This window comes from Elgaria multicarinata, chromosome 8 (assembly GCF_023053635.1).
Source record: "Elgaria multicarinata webbii isolate HBS135686 ecotype San Diego chromosome 8, rElgMul1.1.pri, whole genome shotgun sequence".
Taxonomy (NCBI): domain Eukaryota; kingdom Metazoa; phylum Chordata; class Lepidosauria; order Squamata; family Anguidae; genus Elgaria; species Elgaria multicarinata.
Window position 1 is genome coordinate 75271204 of NC_086178.1, and position 20775 is coordinate 75291978.

At 41.1% G+C, this 20775-nt stretch overlaps 1 protein-coding gene across 1 annotated transcript in view; it reads left to right on the plus strand.

The window, feature by feature from the left end:
* The first annotated feature begins 1878 nt into the window (after nt 1-1878).
* Nucleotides 1879-20775, plus strand: part of DOCK1 (dedicator of cytokinesis 1) — a 427979-nt gene continuing 409082 nt past the window's right edge. The window contains exon 1 of the mRNA XM_063132809.1: nt 1879-2038. Coding sequence (XP_062988879.1) covers nt 1993-2038 — 46 coding nt within the window. The 5' untranslated portion in view covers nt 1879-1992. The remainder of the gene's footprint in view (nt 2039-20775) is intronic.

The window sequence follows — 20775 nt, forward strand, 5'->3', positions numbered from 1 at the left end:
ACTGGCGTGATATCTTATTGGCCAGTCCCTGTAAGTAAACATGCTGCCCTGTTTTGTACCAGTTGAAGTTTCCGGACCGTTTTTCAAAGGCAGCCCCACATATAACACATTGCAGTAATCCAAACGAGAGGTTATGAGAGCATGGATAACTGTAGCTTGTCTATCGCTGTCCAGATAAGGGCACAGTTGGTATATCAACCTAAGCTGATAAAAGGTGCTCTTTGCCACTGAGTTCACCTGTGCCTCAAGTGACAGTTCTGGATCCAAGAGTTTTCTGCTCTTCACCCAAGGGGCAGCTGCTTTTCCTCCACAATAAAAGTGAGGCCGGGGTAAAACAAGGATTTATGAAATAAAAAAGGTATCCTCATGATTTCATATGATTTTTAAAGAGGACACCCACAAAACCACCATCCAATCACAGCTCACATCTGCCTCCACAGACTGAACCACAAAAATCACAAATCCACCACTCGTGGGCGGCGCCACAGCACAAAAACATGGATCCGAGGGAGGAAGGGATGATTTTTACACGGAAAATACCAAACCACAATCCAATCACAGAGCTTAATTTAATCAATGGGCTGTACCAGAAAAATACAGAATCTGTCACTCATGCAAATTCATGGATCTGAGACAAGGGTCCTCTCAGAGCACACATGCCTCCATGAAAATCATGGAATCACCACTCAGGGGCACAACCACAGCGCAAAAACGTGGATCCAAGACAGGGATCCTCTTGATTTTGTGAATTTTACAGAACAAACCCCCAAACCACAATTAAATCACACTGTCCTCCATGGACTCACAGATCCGCCACTCATGGGTGCCATCATAGTGCAAAAACGTGAATTCGAAGCAGGGATCTGCAGGGATTTTTCTGGTACAGTCCATGGGGGCAGATAAGCTCTGTGATTAGGTTGTGGTTTGGGCTATTTTCTGTGCACAAATCATGAGGATCTCTGAGAAATCCTGCCCTCGAATCCATGGTTTTGTGCCGGGGAGGCACCCATAGTAGCAGATCCACCCCATGAGTAGCAGATCCTGGATTTTTCTGATACAATCATGGAGGCAGATTAGCTCTGTGATTTCATTATGATTTGAGTATTTTGCATGCAAAAATCATGAGGATCCCTGCCTCAAAGACATGTTTTTGCACTGTGGAGGCACCCATAGTAGTGGAGTTGTGGGTTTTGTGGTTCAGTCTGTGGAGGCAGATGTGTTGTGTGATGTGCTAGTAGTTTGGGGTGTTTCCTCTGTATGGATCCCAGGATTTTTTGTATTGGATCCCCGCCCCCCTCCCCAAACCCATCAAAAGACAGAATTCATCTTTGTACACGAATGCAGTTAGAATCCCAGATCAGCTTCTTCGTGGATCCTTGTTTAACTTTCTTCCATCAAAGTGGCCGTGTTAAGCACACCTCTTCCAAAGAGGAGCTTGCCCTGGCGTGTGCCTTAGTGAGCGTGCCTGCTAGTCCTTAATAGCGAGGTTACTGGAACCGGCGCCACTACCGCTCTAATCTTAGTCACGTTCACATCTATCAACTGAACTTAGTGTGATATACTCGCCACTAAACACGTCCAGGCTCGGGGCTGTGTAAAGGGCGAAGAGGCTTGACGTTTCAGGGGTTGCTTTGTCAAGGCAGGCTTTAGCCCGCGGGGCTTGGGATGCATGAGCGTACGGAAGTGAATTTTAGGGCAGGGGCCAGGAGCCCACCCAGGGAAAAGGGCCTGGAAGCCGTACCGGAGCGTACTTGAAGCCCAGCTGCTACTGCTTGGGTTGCCTATCAGGCAGCGACTGGGAGGGCCTCCAAACCCCTGGCTCCGCCTGTACCACATGACTTCTCCTTTGATTGCAAACTTTTTCCTCCTTGTCCCGTTGCAGCTGCTGCTAAGGCTGGAAAATGGCGGCTCACTAGACTCGCCGCCGTGCGCATCCCTGCCTTCCTGAGCCTGCCTTTCCTCGACGGCTGGCAGGCCCGGGCTCCCTGCGCCATGACGCGTTGGGTGCCCACCAAGCGGGAGGAGAAATACGGCGTGGGTGAGCGTTTCTCTCTCTCTCTTTCTCTCCCTCCGGGTTCCTTGGGCTCAGCCCGCTTGTTGCGCTTTTGCCTTGCCGGCGCTCGCTGCAAACTTCCTCCCAAGTTTGTCCCCCAGTTCGCTGGGTGCCGGTCCTCCGCGGCAGAAAGCGCCTCCTGCTTCTCTCTGCCCCGCTCGCTGCCCCCACCCCGGCCTCAGGAAACTGGCTCGCCTTGCTCCCCTGGCCTCGCGTTCATTGTCTCCGCGGGCTGCCCTGGGGAGCCCCGTTCTCTCGGTTTCTTGAGGAAGCCTCGCCTCGCGCTTGTGGTCGAGAGGAGCAGGAGCGAGCAGCCCGGTCCCTCCCAGGAAGGCCCGCGCGGGTGAAGGGTGGGGTGCGGAGGGGCTGTGGTGTCGCTCCAATTCACAGTGGAAGGCGCGTTTCCTCTAGAAGGAGCGGCTTGTGTTTTCCTGCCCCTTGGCTGCCTTCCCGTGCCTTCCTCTCCACCCCGCCTCTTTCTGGAGAGCTGTCCGCCAAGCGAAACTACCCGGGTCCTTTGGTCCCCTAATAGCCAATTCCACTTCTTTCTGCTTTCTCTCGAACCCCGAGCCCCGGATCTTTGTAAAGCCGAGGTCGTTATTCCCTGTGGGAGTCGGGATCCAGTGGAGTCTCAAGCTTTGGGCTTGAATTTCTTTCTTCCCCTCTGAAGCGGATCTAGATCCCTCTGCGTCCCATTGCTTCTAAGTTCCTGTCCCAGCACCCGCAGAATGTTTCGAACACCTTGAAGAAACTTTGCGTCCAATAGGCTGTTTCGACTCTGCTCTCCCAGCAGACATCCCTGTCTACTGCATCCTTGTATACTATCGCTAGTTTGTTTGCCCCAGCCAAATCGCCGCCTGGACCTGTGCCCAGTTTTAGTTCGATTTCCCCAGCTTCCTACAGTGGATTCATTGATTTGGGCCCACACTAGCTTAACAAAACCTTAGCTCGTTTATTGTTTGAGTTTTAATCAGTTCAGTTTTTATAAGTTTGAATAAAGTACTTGTGAAGGAAAAGCACATGCCATTATTTCTCACGTGTGTCACAGCAGTGGCATTCTCTCTTGGGTGAGGAATGGCTCATCTAAGAAGGTGCCTGCTAGCCATGGATTTGCAAGTATATACAATGAAGGTGTTGAGGTGCAGGAGTTCATCAGGATAGTTCCCATAGCCCTGTCCCCTAGGGCTATCTGCAGTTATGCCCCAAGAGATAGGTACCTCCTGCTTTTCTGTTATTTATATTCAGAGGAACTGACACTCTGGTTAAAAACTCTGTCATAAAACACAAGATATCCAAAACAAACATGCCAATAATAAATCTTCACAGTTCAGTTTAAACTGGGAGCAAGCTCCATTGAACTTGGTGCTCCTTAACTTCTGATTGCATAGCTTCAGTATGTAGAAACCCTTGAGCTTTAACAAAGGAACTTCAGCCAGTTGAAATGCAACCTTTAGCTCAGAGAGGAGAAACCTGTGGTCTTCCAGATGTTGTTGAGCTACTACTCTCATCAGCCCCTGACAGCACTGCTAATGCACGATAGGAATTGTAGTCCAACATTATCTGAAAGGACACACTCCTGCTGTAACTTTTACTTAGAAATGCAAACTATCTTGCCAAGAAATGTTAACGTTTAAATTGCTAGTATGAAGTAAGAATGTTGTCAGGATGCCCAAACAACAAATGAAGGAAACAATGAAAGGGAAAAAAGTGTCTAAGATCAGGGCACAGGCGCTTTTGATTTTACTGCCCGTGCAGGGCATCTCAGGATCTTGAAATATGGATGGTTCTAGAACATATTAGGATGGGGGAACCGCCATTTGTGTTGGAGCATTTGCAAAAGCAATGTAACGTGGAAAAAGTGAGGGAGAGAGAAATATACTGTCCAGTGATCTTTCACATGACTATTTTTTAAATGTAGAGTTGGGTCATCAGACCTTGTAACTGCGCTCTTGGAGGCAATAGCCTACTTCAGCAGATGCATAAATGGTACACTGCCATGAACAATTTTCCTTGTTCAGTACTTAACATTTTGGCAGTGCTGTATGTTTTCTGTCTTAACTGTGCTGTTCAAGGTGCGGTCTATTTCCTTATTACACTTTGTTTAGAATATGGGAGAAAAACAAGGAACTTGTGTTCTGAAGATATCCTGGTTTCTAGGAAATCAGCTTAATTTTTTCTAGTACGTTGGAAATCCAATTCACGATCGTTCTTGCCTATATAAATAAGTTTTGTTTAATAACTCCTCAAAGTGTTTAAGTTTCTTAGAAATCTCACACTAAATGTAACAGAGAAGTGAAATTGTGGGTTTTGACAAAACAGCAGTTCCTAGAAAGTGACAAGCATCTTACAATATCTGTAGTTCTCTCTTGAAACTTCACATAGGTGACCTATGCGTACTATGAATAATTTGGAGGTAAAGGCAAATATATGTTAATAAGTTTATGCAAATATACATAAAGGTAAAAAGCCAGTGAGTCAATTTGGCAATTACAGCTAAACGTAGCAGTGTTGGGCAGATGGCTTGTAAGTGGATAAGCTAGTATAAGTGGCTGTTCACTGTGTTTTGACTAGTGGGCAAATTCATCCAGTTTTGGTCCTCTTTAGTTGCCATAATATTATAATTGATCATGGAACCAGTTACCTAGGGAGGTAGTGGGCTCCCTCACACTAGAGGCATTCAAGATGCAGCTGCACAGCCATCTGTCAGGGATGCTTTAATGTGGACTAGCTGATATGCCCGGTGTTGCTCGGGTCTGTGAATAATGTTTACAGCATTTATTTGATAAATAATAATTTTCTCCAACTTATTCATCTTTAGGTTGGTTGTTGTTTTTTAGTTTGGTTGAGTTAGTAAATTGTTTTGTTAGAATAAATGGGACATTGTGTTAATAAGAACTGTATTTTAAATTAGAGCTTCGTGATAAATCACATTTTTTGTTTTACCTGAAATGCCTATACCTCCCATCATGCCTTGGCCAGAGCAGCCGTCTAAACTTCAAAAACAATCAGGACACACAGCACCCTTTCTACCAGCTAAAAAAGATGCAAGCCTAAGAATATGTTTTCAAAATATGCCCAGCATTTCCCAGATATCCGAATAACATATAGTAGGGAAGCGAATCTCAAGCCCCCTCTGTGAGGTAATCATCTTTTTTTTTTAAGTAATTTTTATTCTTTTCAAAATTTAAACATACATCAATACAATAACAGAAAAAACAACATAATACATAAATGTTGAATAACCTTAATAACTTTTCTAATTTAATGTGTTAACATAATCATACTTAACATAAAAGTGCACCCCCCCACCCCAGGATCTATTCCTGTTTCCAAAATCTCATTGTTTCTTCTGGAGGTGGTTTCCCACTCCCCTTAGATAGAGCATATTCTAGGAACTGTTTCCATATTCCCTCAAAATCATTCGTTTTTATTATTCCTGTTCTTATTTTTATATTACATGTTAATTTATCATTAATGGCAATATCCCATATCTCTTTATATCAATCTTCAATATGATAATCTCCTTGAACCTTCCAGTTCCTAGATATGATTAACCTTAGTGCCGTCAGCCAATTCGTTATAAATTCTTTTGTCTCTTTATTACAGTTTAATTCTCCATATAATGATAACAATGCCACTATAGGTGTCTCTTCAATCTCCATTCCTACAATTTCTTTTATCTCATTAAACACCATTTTCCACAATTTTTGAACAAATTCACATTCCCACCACATATGTAAATACGTTCCTTTTTTTTGACACCCTCTCCAACAATTTGCTGAGTTCAGCTTATTTATTTTATTTAATCTCACCGGGGTTAGATACCACCTCCATATAATCTTGAAATCATTTTCTTTTATCCTTACAGACATATTTCTCAACCCTCTTTGTTTCCAGAGGTAATCATCTTAATGTAGCAGCCAGTGCTAGGCCTGAGAGTTAACCTTTAAACAAATTAAATTCATTCCTTTTTTTACTCTTGCCCTCATGACAACCCTGCAAAGTAGAGCAGTCCTAGGCCTGTGAGGTAACAAACAAATTAAATTCCCCGCCTCTAACCCTCAACGCCTGGCCAGAGCCGCCTTGAAGTCATGCTGTTGTATCTAGTTATGATTTTAAAACCACACATGGCAGGTGGGAGAAGGCACCACAAATGGATGCAGCCCATTTGTGTGGGTTATTTCCTTCTATGTGGAATTGGGTTGACTGAGTTTAGGAATCACAATGGCTGCCAAAGGCCAGTAAGTCTAGCCTCCTACCAAAGGCATGCTGGGAGTTCCACCCAAGGCATGCTGGCAATTGTAGGTGTAAACCTAGGTTTTTTTTATTAAATTCTTTAAAAATCCTTAACCCCCTCCCCCACAATTCATGTTTTTAGATTTTTTTTTGATCCATGTTCATGAAGACCTGTCTGGGTGAACAACATTAAGGCAGCACCATATGTGGAAGTGGGTAAACATTTCTGGACATACGTGACACACATACTTTCCTCTTTATAGGTAGAGATTCCTGCATTGAGCAGGAAGTTGGAATTGATGGCCTTATAGTCCCCTTCCAGCTCAACTATTCTATGATTCTATGATCAAATTGCAGGAAGCTTATATGAATTGATTCATAGTTTAGTTGAGTGGTGTGGGAACTACTTCTCACCATAGAATTGCAAAAACAGCTGATTCCATAGTAACTTTTGTGCTTTTACGAAGTTATATAGGTGTGTATTTACCAGTCCTGAACATCTGAAGCCAAATCACAGGCGTAAGTAACAGCTATTTGTGCTGTATCTGTCATTGGTGATTATTGTCACACTGTCTCATGCTCATTTAGTAGCATAGCATTATGGATCGCTTGAGCATTCAAGGAGTGTGCATATGTCATTTTGCACTGATGCAGCAGTAGGTATGTCCCATTTTCAACAGTTATTTTCTTAATCTGGTCCATAAATCACTTGAACTGGGAGTCATAGCAATAGAAGAAGACTAGAGTTGCACACAGTCTGAACTTCTGGCTTAAAATTTCAAGCTGCCGTAAATGTTGGGCATGATTATGTATGGACACAGCAGCACTAGTATCTCTGTGGCTTGTTTGGGCAACTTATATATCCTCAAGAGCCACATTAGGTGCACTGTCACCCTTGTTGGGATGGTATTGTGGTTAAACTTCCCTCCCCACAAAAAGTGCACAAACTCATGTATAGACTGGCTTCACATGACACTACAATCCATCGTTGGTAACATCATTGGTGGGTTGTCATGTTGCCCAAATCTAGACCACTTCCTGCAGGGTGGCTAATTTTTGGCCAACAAACAAAGTTGTTAACCCATGGCTTGTTCTTGGAGTTGTTTTACCCATGACGGATTGGCGTGTCATCCAAACCTAGCATTCTTCCCATTTTTTGCTTACCCGAGCCGCCTCAAGCCTCCCTCGCCAGTGACAGTCCCTTCAACAATGCCCAAGCAAAACTTTGGAGGGGCTATCACTCATTCTTCAATGCTTTTTAAAAACAAAAAACAAAAAAAACACAAATCAAAATGAAACTTCAGGCTCTGATATTTGTGCAAATAGGGCCGCAATATATATATTTTAAAAAATGGGCCCCAGAAATGGGCATAAATGTATTTGTAATTTTAAAATTATTATTTCTTTTGTCTGTTTTTCACAATTGTGTACTTGTGGCTGTCAGATATCAGTAGCCTTGCCTTGGCAATATCCTTGTATGTTTTAGCTGTCAAAGGGAACAAAGTGAAGTATGAAACATACAAGGAAATTGACAAGGTGAGACTGCATATATGCTAGTTGGCACACTGTTTAATAGTGACAGGTCAGGAAAAGGGAACAAGATCACCCACTTAGCATGGTGGTCCTCAAGAAGCAGGACAGAGTTAGAAGAGCAATCTTGTCCTCTTGATCATGATGGGAGCATCAGTTCAGTGTATGGAAGCGGTTTGAACACACGTTCAACGTATTCTAAGTGCAGCAAATGTGTGTTCAAATGATTCCGCGCACATGTAAAATGTTACCCCTGTTTTCACTCTAAATAATTTCCCCAAGAACTATAAATTTTACAGAGATCAAAGATAAAATAATGCCAAAGTCTCGGTAGCATCATTCAAATTGGATATAATTTTTGGGACAACTATGTTTTTGTGAGCTGGAATATTCAGCCATATAAAACTTATTTATTTCTTTATTTACAATATTTATATTCTGCTCCCCATTCGAGAACCTTGGAGTAATGGACAAATTGAATAAAAGAATAAAATGATTTGAAAGCATGTTAAAAGTACGTTTAAAAGAAACTTGAATGATTTGGTGTTCAAATTAGCGAAATTTGGGTTGCTGCCTAACTTTTAAAAAGAACTTGTTTAGCTTGCAGCAGAAAGGTTCTGTGTGTTTATTCTTTAATTTGGAGTGTAATGGAAATGTTGTCCATTGTCCAGTGATCTTGAAAAATTCTAATAGTTCCCCCTCCCCCGAATTGCTGTGAATGATGATCGTGTTCTACAATATGGCATGTCTCTAATGAATTTCAAAGATGTGGGAGTTGAAAATAGATGCATTGTGGCTAAGAGAGGAGAAAAACTAAATTTGATGCTAAGTGAACATAGACACTATCATTTTCCTGCATTTCACTGTTTTGAAAGCTGTCTCTTAAAGGAGGTACAGGATGGCTATTTTGTTTTTTGCCTTGCTGAATTTTCTTCCAAGAATGTTTTAATGTATTTAATTTGTTCATATGTATGGAACATATCTTTTTGTAATAATCAAGATGTTTAATCTTTATGGTTTAGCAATAATGAACTTCTGAAAAGAACATTTTACAATGCTGTGTAATTCTAAATTTGGAGAGTATAATTAAACACTTCAAATTTAAATAGAAACAGAGATGGATGAAGCTATGGTTTACTAAAAATAAGTCAAATGGAGGGTTTCTTTAGAACACGAGTCTATCTGTCAGGTATGCTTTAGGGTGGATTCCTGCATTGAGCAGGGGGTTGGACTCGATGCCCTTATAGGTCCCTTCCAACTCTACTATTCTATGATTCTGTGATTCTATGAGTCATTCACAGTATCTCTAGAAGCCCTACCATGAATGAAAAAGGAGTTGGCAATAACCATAACTAGTTCAAAAGTAATTCCAAGACAGATACTGAAATCTCAGTTTAAATATAATAATAATAAAAAACAAAATCCAGAAATCCCTCCCTTTATTTTAATAACCAGGAATGAGAAAGTTAAGAGATTTGGGTGTATTTTTGCTCAACAGGAGAGTAATAACTTACGGGTTACAGTGTTTGATCCAGACATTAAGTATCATTTCCAGGGTTCTCCTAGCTGATAATCTAGGAGGATGGTACCCTGATGGTACCAATGTTTTCAAGTTAGATAACTTCTTTTACAAGAATTAAGGATAAGGGATGTTAGTTAAAAAAAATCATTTGAATGGAATCTGATAAAAATGAATTTTCTCATGTCTTTTCTCAAATTATTTGGTTATTAAAAAAAAGCCTCATAAAAAAACTCATGTGGTTAACCCATTTTACCCTAAACAACCCATTGGTCCAGGTTCACATATCATGCTCAACAATCTACAAATGAGCCAATTGTAGGTTGTTAATTAAAAATGCACATGTCTGGCATGTTGCAGGCACTGGACCTGCTCTGTCCCGCTTCTTCCTGTCAGCCCATGGGTTGTTTAAAACATGGGCTGTCATTAGCTGTGAACTGGCCCTCTCTCTTTTAGCAGCAAAGGGAGTTGTACACCTGATTCTGTCCAAATCTAACCTTCCTTCTTGGCTTATTCTGAGCTCATACTAAGAGGTTTCAGCCATCAACAGATCTATACTTTGCAATATTGATATTCACCGATCGATATTTTTTCAGTCACTCCTACTAATTTTCTTGTGTGCTAACTCCATAATTTTCTCTATCATGAAGGAAATCATTTTACATTTGGTTTGTGGCTTCCTAGTTCATACCTTCTGTGATGTATGTGCCTACTGAAATCTTGAGAAAATATTGTCCTGTCTTATTCTTTCCTTGTTTGACTTCTACATGTGCACACCTATGCTCACAACAAGCTAAAGCAGGTAACATAGAATAAACATCCCCCCACCCTTTTGATGCTTCCCTTTGGCCTCAACCCATATGTAGCTATTTGTATCTACTGTTCTTGCTTACTGAGATGAAGCAAAGGTGAGAGGACTTTGTAGGCCACAGGTACATAGATGGAACCTAGTTGTCTTTTCTTTCCTGCCCATAGCTGCTAGGCATCTGGTAGCTAGCTGGCTTAACTGTTTGATTTCCTAATGGGGAGAAAGGAAAATGAGTGCCTGCATGTTCATTTTCTAGGAGTATGCTCATCAAGGATCCACTGCTTGTATGATGGGTGAGGGCTGTGACTCTTCTAATATGGTTTTCTTCCATCCAATGAAGAAACAAAAATGTAAACTATAGCGGTATGGCCAGTGCTGATGCAGCAACAGCACTTCTGTGCTTGTCAAGTGGGGCAGGTCTATTCTGCTGCGTTTCTCTTAGGGACAGTTTATGGTGTCAGATTCTGTCATGTGATCATGAATGCAGGTACACAACCACACAGAGAAGAGTTAGTGTGAACTAGTTGGCAGACAGGTTGACCCAGCATCTACTCTTTTCATCACAGCATCACTTCTTCCAGCTATTGTTATGAAAAATGTCTGCTAAATATTATAGGTACCTATTTGTCCCATATGGTAACAGCTCCTGCTGCTGCTATAGGGGAATAAATTCATGCTTCTGTGCTGGTTTGATTCCCTGGATATGCTTGCCACGTCAGAACCATGCTATCCTATGATTTTGCACCAGCTTAACAGGTTGTGCTTATTTTAATTCCACTGAAACCTATGACTTAAAGTAAGCCCGTTTGTAACCTCCCTCTCTTTAATGCATATGCTACTCCTAAGTAGGGGCATCAGTTTGTGGCAGAACTACAGAAAACTTTGAATTTATTCATTGGTTTTGTAATTTCTACTGCAGTCTTGGGAGTTCAGCAAAGAATAGTCTTTCCTTTTGAGCTGTACTCCTGTGCGTGACTGGATTTTCTAATCTCTCATGTTCCAGAGACTTACTGGTTGTGATATACATCTCAATAACTTATTCTTGGTATCTGTGCTGAAAGGTTGTGCTGTCGGTGTGATACTGTAGTGGGGTATAAATGTCCCTGAAAAGCTGTTTTCCCTCTGCTAAACTAATCTTGTGGTGTGGGATTTATAAACCGTCCTGAATATCCATTGCATCTACTGAGGAAAATTACTGCCTTGGAACAAAAGGCATTGTAATTCAGTTTATAAATATTATCACAGAATGCAGTTGTAAGGATGACTCAGCTTCATATCCTGGAGTACTTTATAAAGGAATAAAGATGGACCAGAAATGGTAGTGATAGGGGGAAATGCATTGTTTCTTAACAGGATGAATGTCATCAGTAGAGTATACAAAAAGCCCACTTACATGTTGATATCCTTATTAAGGCCTGTCAGACAATTTGAGGCTATGTCCGCATGCTCTGTTTTGTGAGACACTCTGTGTCACTGCAGAACACATTTTCTTTTAGCCATATATGTGAAGACTACAGAAACTAAAAGGGAGTAATCTAGATAGCCTCTGGGTCTTACCTTCAGCATTGCTCCTTCTTCAAGCTAGGTAATAAGAAGTTTTAAATTGAAGTTCTATACTTTAAAAGTGTAGACATTTGGTTCTCTGACACTTTGATTTTATGGCATACCCAGCTATTTTCTAGAGCTGTTCTGATCCACTTTGGGTTTGCTCATAAACTGGCAGCATTTAGGCTGGCATTGGATAGATAAAACCTTTTCATATTTTATATAGCTAGAAGGCCATATCCAATGGTGGCTTTGGCTTGGTGGAAAGTGCTTCTGCAAGTGATAGAGCCATGGAAGGACCTTGGAGCATCTGAATTTGGCTGATTCCTACTGCAACACCACCACCACACACCTGCTGCTACCTATGTGCACATGGATACTTACCTGCGCAATATGCCGTTCTGTTCCAGAGGATCTCCCAACACTCTGGAGGAGCTTTTCAGGGGGGAATGGGTGCTGAAGAGGGTAATGACAATCAAGCAGAAGCATTTTCTATGAAGACAAAACCACCACTAGCTACAACTTATTTAAATTTGCTCTAAAACACCTACCCCAACCCCTCTAATAGGGAAGAATGCAGGCTTATAAAAGAAAGCTGCTTACAAGAAATCTGGAGGGATTTATTTCCAAAGGTATTTAGTCCATTACAGCAGAAACAATGAAGAGTCTTGGAGCACCATAAAGGCAAATTTATTCTGGCATAAGCTTTCATGTCTGGAATAAATATGCTAGTCTTTAAGGTGCCAAAAGACTCTTTCTTGTGTTTGGAGGGATTTAGAGATGGGCAGCAGGTAATGTTATAAATACCCTTTTGAAGAAAAAAAATCTTCACTGTCTTCTACTGGTGCCACGTTGTTTAGTATTGCTGGTGGATGGTGGGCCAGAAAATCAATACATAATGGCTAAAATACATAGTGGCCAGTTGTAAACTAAGAGTGCATGTAACCATGTGGAATGTCAGTCATGTAGTATCACACAAGGAAGCAGATCCCAACATGTCTGTACCCTCCCCGCACACTTCACTGCATGATTTGTCATGCAGTGAGGTACATGGCCTTCTGTATCTATTCAAATAGTACATGGCCGTCTGTATCTCCTCAGTGAGACTTCTTGAGGTAACTTTGCTAACATGTTGATAGATGTAGCTGGTGACATACTCTTAATAGAATAGTAGTAAGATTTCTATGGATTGTTATATTATTATTATTATTATTATTATTATTATTTATTTATTTATTTATATAGCACCATCAATGTACATGGTGCTGTACAGAGTAAAACAGTAAATAGCAAGGCCCTGCCGCATAGGCTTACAATCTAATAAAATCATAGTAAAACAATAAGGAGGGGAAGAGAATGCCAACAGGCACAGGGTAGGGTAAGCAGGCACAGGGTAGGGTAAAACTAACAGTATAAAGTCCGCACAACATCAAGTTTTAAAAGCTTTAGGAAAAAGAAAAGTTTTTAGTTGAGCTTTAAAAGCTGCGATTGAACTTGTAGTTCTCAAGTGTTCTGGAAGAGCGTTCCAGGCGTAAGGAGCAGCAGACGAAAATGGACGAAGCCAAGCAAGGGAAGTAGAGGCCCTTGGGCAGGTGAGAAACATGGCATCAGAGGAGTTATTGTTTGTTATATATAGAGGACGGGTCTCTGTGCTGTGGAGCTTAAAATCTAAAATTCTCGAGCGACTGAGAATCTTGTGTTCCATAATTGATCAGGTGGGTATTTTAAATATCCAAGCTCTTCTGAACACAGAAAACTATAAACGCAGCAGCAACAACAGCAGCAGCAACACAATCCCAACATAATTAAGAACTTTTATCCTGGTTGTGCTTTTTATATTGTATTTTGTATTTGGGTTTTTAGATTGTTGGATGTTTTATTATGTTCTTAATGGTTTTAATTTTTGTGAGCCGCCCAGAGAGCTTCGGCTATTGGGCAGTATACAAATGTAATAAATAAATAAATAAACTTGGGAGAGAGAAACTGAAAACAAAATCAGCTCTGAGTTGTAAAAGTCACTGCAGAATACTAAGGGATCAGGTTCTCTTTGCCAGGTGACCTCTGATCAATGGCTACTTCTTTTCTTAAACAAACCCTTGTGTAATGAATTCTGATTTTTTGGGGTGGAGACAAATTTCCGCAGTTGAAATTTGGCTCTGTCTTTGGTTATAGTGAGTTCTTCATACCCATACTTTTCAATTGCACAAGCTGTAGATCATTCTGGGCGTTTTTTGTGAACCGCCCAGGGAGCTTCAGCTGTTGGGTGGTATAAAAATGCAATAAATAAATTCTAATTACTGTGTTATACAGACTTTTGCAAGAGTCGTGGAGTGTGAAGGGAGAAGAAGTGTGTTTTGACCAATACAGCACCTTACTTCAAATGGTGGTGATACTTTCCTTCGTTCTCTCTTTTGGACTGAATTCACTACCTCCCATGCTTTAATGGCAATGAAACGATAAATCAGCATCAAAGTGAACTCTAGTGAAGATTAGCAGCCAGGCTGCGGTTAGGCAAGTATCCTAGCTGTAACAAAGGCTAATATTAATACAGACACTTCTTCTTAACTGTAGTTAAGGACAAAGGAAAGTATGAGGGATTGCTTGGTCCCATGGCTGCCTCTTAAGAGAGAATCATCTCTGTATTGCCCCCCCACCACCACCTTGGCTACAGACTCTTTGAGGGTCACTCTCAAAGCACCAACATAAACACTCAAATATATAACAAATAAACATACCCATAATACATCATGAAAATAAATGTTAACAAGAATCCGCAATATCACTAATCGCATCAACCTTCAGGCTAGTAAGACCAATACAATCAAACCAAGTAAGCATTATTTGAGGTTCATATATATCAGGTAATTATTACTGTATGATGAGGTAGGAGTATCTGTCTTTTGGTCTTTCCCTGGCATGTTTGGCTCTGCTACTTTACATATCTGCAGTGTTCAGGTTAGCAAGCACCCTTTGTGTTATGTACCTAGTCAGCTCTGAATTTCTGCTTAAGTTGCATTGGACTAGATGGCCTTGTAGGCCCCTTCCAACTCTGCTATTCTATGATTCTATGATTCTATGCAGTTTGTTTTCTTTTTGTAGCAGGCTGGTGCCTATGGATCCTGCCATTGGGTAGGGATCTTGATGCTGTCACCTTAAGGTCATTCTAGTCTTCTAATTCTATGTTATAAAACTGGTCTGTTTTGAGCAATCAAATGCCCAGCCTTCTTTGCTTAGCCTGGAAGATGAAAAGAAAATGTACTTGGCAGTCTTGCTTCATAAAAAATGAAAATGCCCTTTTAAATGAAGAGGATTGGCTGATTCTTGAGCTGCATGCTTTATTCTCTTAGTGACGGGACTGGGAGATTCCTGTAGTAGTACAGTGATACATTTTGCATAAACCTTAAGGGTGATGGCTTATGATTCACCACTGCCGAGATTGTTAATTATGCATACCCACCTCTTCATTCAGGCCATACACTCTGCATGTTACGTAATGTTCCAAGACTCTTCGAAAGGATTAGATCTGCAGGTTTAAACCAGGATTATGCAGTGTTTTAAATCTAGGTCCATTTACATTAGTCTCTACACTAATGGTTTCTTGATAATTGAATTACTTGTGTATATATACATATGCTTGATTCTTTTAAGGTAGCATTCAGGTTCAACTAAAGAATGTCTGGTCTTCAGCTGATGGACAGCTATCTTGAAGCAAACACTAATATCCTTAGGATTATTGTAGTGTGGTAGGGTCATGGGTTTTGCTGCACTTTTTCCTCCCTAAATTACTTATACTGTGATCATGCGTCCCAGCTTGGTGAGGAAAAGGAATAAAGATACATACCTGGTATCAGATATGACAATATTAAAACACAAGTGGAGGAACATGTCAGCCTTCCAAACACTCTGTCACCGACTGTGGGCATGCTTAAACAAAGGAGCTTCAAAGGAAGACTGCAACACGAAAGAGCTGAATTGCAGTATGTATTTTTTAAAATCACATTACGATCTGGTTTGCATGATCACAGCCCACTGTTGCTGATTTAAGCCGTAATGGTTGCAGCACCAGTGGGTGCCAGGTTGCCAATTGAAGCTCCTGTACCTCGGGGGCTTCTCATGCTGTCTGAACCTGCCAAGGGGGCTTGTTGGGGTGTCTAACAAATGGCCTTACAACCCTACAATAGGCCATGGGTTCAGGTGGTTTGTTAACCCCAACCAGCCACCTTCACAGGATTCTGACAACATGAGAAGGCACTCCCAGCGAGGATAATGATGTAAATTAGGGTGGTACACAACCGCACAAGCGGGGTTGTTTACAAGCCACTATGGCTTTTCAACCACACTTGTGTCGTATGAACTCCCCTGCTTGTGCTAATTAGCTTACCAATGACAGGATGTCCGTGTTAACACCAACAACTGTGTTTTAAATGGGCATTGTTAATTAACATCATCGTCTGTTCTTTCTACATTTTGTTTCCCTTTTACCCCAGTGTTCACAACCTCCCACCTGCCCCCCATCTTACTCTCAACTTAGTATAACGCTTCATGCATCTGTCCATAAAAACTTATGCCATAATCAATTTGTTAGTCTTTAAGATGACACAACACTCTTTTCTTTCATGTCAACTTGTGGCAGGATAAACCCAAGTGGGTGAAGAAGTAGTTTGTTTTGTCCATGCTGAATCTGCAGCCCATCAGTTAGTCTGCATCGTGTGTACTTTTATAAGCCTCTATCATGCTCACTCTTCTACTCTTTTTTTTTAATACAGTAAAATACTTCAAATGCTTTGAGGTAAGTGCTCTAACCCTTTTGCTGCTGCTACACACAAAGTTAAATACAACCATTTTGGACTTTCTGGACATTTTTTCTCCTGACATATACATGACATTTGATAGCACTGTGATCATTGTTCCTGAGTGGTTCTGACAACATATCTTCCTCCAGGTCCTGGACACCACTTACGATTAAGTCAAAAGTTTTCATGCTCTTTAGTCAGGGATTTCATGGCTGCATGCTAACTGTAAAGGACTGTACTTCCAAATGGGATCTTGAAATTTTCTCTTTGCTACAACTTAAATATGCATTTAACCCATAAAACTGAAGGTAGTTGTAATTGTCTATTATTACACTATTTTCTACTATGGCTGCCGCCTGGATTTCTTTCTCTACCTCAAGATTACCCTAAAAGTATTGGTTAAGAGGGCAATAGTATGTTCTCAGTACTGTATTACTTTTTGTGCCCACCATTTCCACCTACAATGATTTTGTGGAGGAATTTAATTCTTTTAACTTACACCCTGCTCTGACCCTTTTATATACTTTATATCCAGAGATGGCTGTATCTCAGTGATTTTCACTCTCCTACCAGGTCTCAGATATGCCTCTGTATTTATGACTTATTTTAGTACCTAGTAGGTGTCCTGTCTTGGAAACTTTTGGCATCACCATGTAAACACATATATAAGCATATAATCATTGCATTCTTCTCTAAATGCTCTTTTTATGTACAGTTTTCACAGTGACTCTTTGGTCTCCAATGCAATTCCTTTGTGAATTCTTGTTCCCAAAGTTTATCTAAGGTTACCACCTTGAGGACATGAAATACTTATACCAACGTAAAGGATCAATGTCTCAAACTGGTTGCTCCCCAACTCTTGATGGCTTTCCACCGGACTTCCCCCCAACCCCAACCCCCCAAATGTAGTCACTGGAAATCTCTGGGAGTGAAATGGCTTAGCAAAATTGCTGTCTTGATGCTGGTGTCAGTGGAGGAAATAGTAGACTTGGAATAACTAAACTGATACTGTGTTTAGTGGTGGAAGTTTTGTTTAACCCCGCCTCTTTGATAAAGGATGATTTTTCTTTTTGCTGGATTTCACATTACAGAACTAAATGTAAATTGAACATCCAAGCAAAAGAAGAACATATATCTATGTAGCACTTATTGCCAACTTTATTGCAGAACTGCATTTTAGTTGAGTTTGCGCTGAATTGATGCTTAGTGGATGCCACCCATGAATTATGAGCACAATTAGTATTCCAATATAGAATGTATCATAATGCATTTTGTAAGTTTTATCACAAGCTGAGTGCAGCTTTTTTAAAATCAAAGGTGGACAATGTTGGGGGATTCCAGGGACCAATTTCAACACCTTGCTGCTGCTGTCATCACATATACACCCAGACTCATACACATACATGTGCACATGAACTTCCTCTCCTCACGTATGCACATACATTCCTGCCCCACCTTTCCTCTCTGCAGCTTGGATCATGATCACTGGGAGAACGGCAGGATCAAAGCCGCTTCCTCCTTCCAGAGGTCATGATCCAAGTCGCAGGCATCCAATCCCAGCACTCCTCTCACGATTGCTGAGAGACAGAAGAGGCTTCTCCTTCACACTCTTTCCTGTGGTTGGGCTGGGAAAGAAGGCGCGTGGGAATAACTCTCCTCACATGCCCCCTTTCCCAGTTTGACCAGGTTCTGCTGGGAAACAGGTGTGTGCTGAAAGCCATCCCTTCACTCCTGCTTCCTAGTAGAATCCCCTCATTCTGCTGGGAAATGAGTACGCAGTGATGACTCTCCTTGTGCACTTGTTTCCCAGCAGAATCGGCTCCCGCCAGTCCACCAACTGCAATTTGGAGCGGTGGTGGGGTGTGTGATTCTGCTTCAGGACAGGTTATTTTGGTAGCATCATTTCCACATGCCCTGTTTTCCAGCAGAATCTGTTCTGCTGAGAAGCAAGTGTGCTTGGTGAATCCTCTTCACACATCCATTTCCCAGCAGATTGGCTGTTTGGCAGTCCAGCAGGCGCCTGATTTTTGCTGCTTCACAGGACACATGGAGGAGACTCTTTACGTGCCCAGTGTAGGTGGGGGTGGCAACACGTTCAGGACGGAATTGCGGGGCTGCATGGGCCGCCTCCAAGGCCACGTGCTGCCTGTGAGCCATGTGTTAGCCACTCCTGGTTTAAATACTTAAAAGCTGGAAATGTTTAAAATTGTAGATCGGCCTGTTTAAAATCAAAGGGTTAGGTAAGAAAAAAAAGGGTGGCATTCTTATTCTCAGGGTGTTTTCTCTGAGAGAAGTTTGGAGGATAGCAACAACCAGGGCGAGAGTTTACTCAACGGTCACACCCCCACACTCCTGATTATGGAATGCTCTTTCCAGTGAGGCCCACAGTGTCATCATTTCAGTGCCAGTAAGACTTTTTTCCATTGCCAGGGTATTTGAATGCATCACTTCAACTGAATGGTTGTCACTGATGTTTTAGCTTTTTATGGATGGTTGTATTTTAATGGATAATTGTTGCAGCTGTTTTAAGTTTGTATGTTTTAATTCTAATCTAAGTCATACTGAGACTTTTTTTTTTGAGAAAGGCATCTAAGAAGTTTAAATAATAATAAACTACAATTCTTTTTGTTTACATTCATTTATTACATTTATATCCTGCATTTTTTACTCCAAGGAACCCAAGGCGGTGTACATAATCCTCCTCTACATTTCATCCTCACAACAACAACCTTGTGAGGTAGGCTGGGCTGAGTGTTTGTGACTGGCATAAAGTCACCCATTGAGCTTTAATAGCTGAGTGGGGATTAGAACCCATATCACTCGACTCTCAGTCCGACACTCTAGCCACTACACTGGCTCTTATTTTAATTGCTTAAGCTCTCAAACATACTGTCATCAAGTGTTCAAGTTTAGTCTCTAACATAGTACTTCCCAAATAGTGTAATCTATACTTGTGTATGCAGATGTAAATCCAACTGAGTTCAATGGGGCTTACTCCCAGGTCAGTAGGTATAGATTTCAGCATAATATAGGAGCATTATAAGTGTTCGGCATGTATGTGCATGCATCCTCATATTGTTAACTCCTGTGGCTTTGGATCTATGCTTTTAAATAGTAACCAAATGTCTCAGATTTTAACTTGGTCTTGACTGTTTTTCTTATTTATTTATTTATTTATTTATTTATTTATTTATTAAACTTATATACCGCTCCCATAGCCAGGGCTCTCTGGGCGGTTTACAGAAATTCTAAAATTGAGGTAAAAACAAGTATACAAAATTTAAAACTCTAAAACACAGAACATACACACATAAAGCATTAAAAACTGATTAAAAACTAAACATGTGGGTAATTAGGATGTGCCGCCATATGCCTGGGCAAAGAGGAAAGTCTTAACCTGGCGCCGAAAGGATAGCAGCGTTGGCTTATTATAAAGTTTCAAAAGGCTTTTTAATTCACTCTGTTTTTCTTACTATGAAGCTTTGAAAAAATAAATAGAAGCCCAATATTTGGAATAGAAGGAATTTTCTTTGACAATTCTGTTCCTGTATTAAGAAGCATCCAACCTTTGTTTTTCTGTGTTATGTTTAAAAGAATTAAAAGTATTAGCAAACATGTGGAGGTATGGGTTGACTACCTGTTTTGCAAGAATTAGAACAGCTGCTTCCAAATGTCCTTTTTCTTTGTTTTGCCTTGGGGCCATTTTTAATGGCCATTCCTTAGAAGTAGGGTGAGTAATAAAAATAAAACAGGTTAAGAGGCAAGTCCTAACTAAAATATAGATCCTCAAGGCAAACAACCTTCTGGCTACTGCAAGGATAACCATGGTAACACCTGAGCCTTAGAAGCATATTCTCGCTGGAATGATGGCACAAATGCAGTAAATAGTCTGTGTCGACTTATCAGGAAGTCCTCAAACACACCAGCTCAAAATAGTATCTACGGATGAGTAGGAGTGAAGAATTTTCACAACTCCTTTTGTTGTTCTGGAATTTGTCTTATACAGAGGCCACCCCATGGAAAGTGGCCTCCCTCTCAACCAAAGTATGCCAAGTTTGTGAACGCTGAGTAGTTTCCATGGCTTGCTTTGGAACTGCTGAAATTTCAATTGCTAACTGCTAGCCTGGCTATAATCCTAGAGCTTACTGTAAGCGGGTAGCAACTTGTAAATGATATTTCTAAAATTGCCAGCAGAAAAACATAGAAAGGTATTAGGTAGCACCAGGCATCAACAATAATTCTGCTTGCCATTGGCAAGTGCCCTTGGCTCCCTGCAAGAACACTTTTAGCT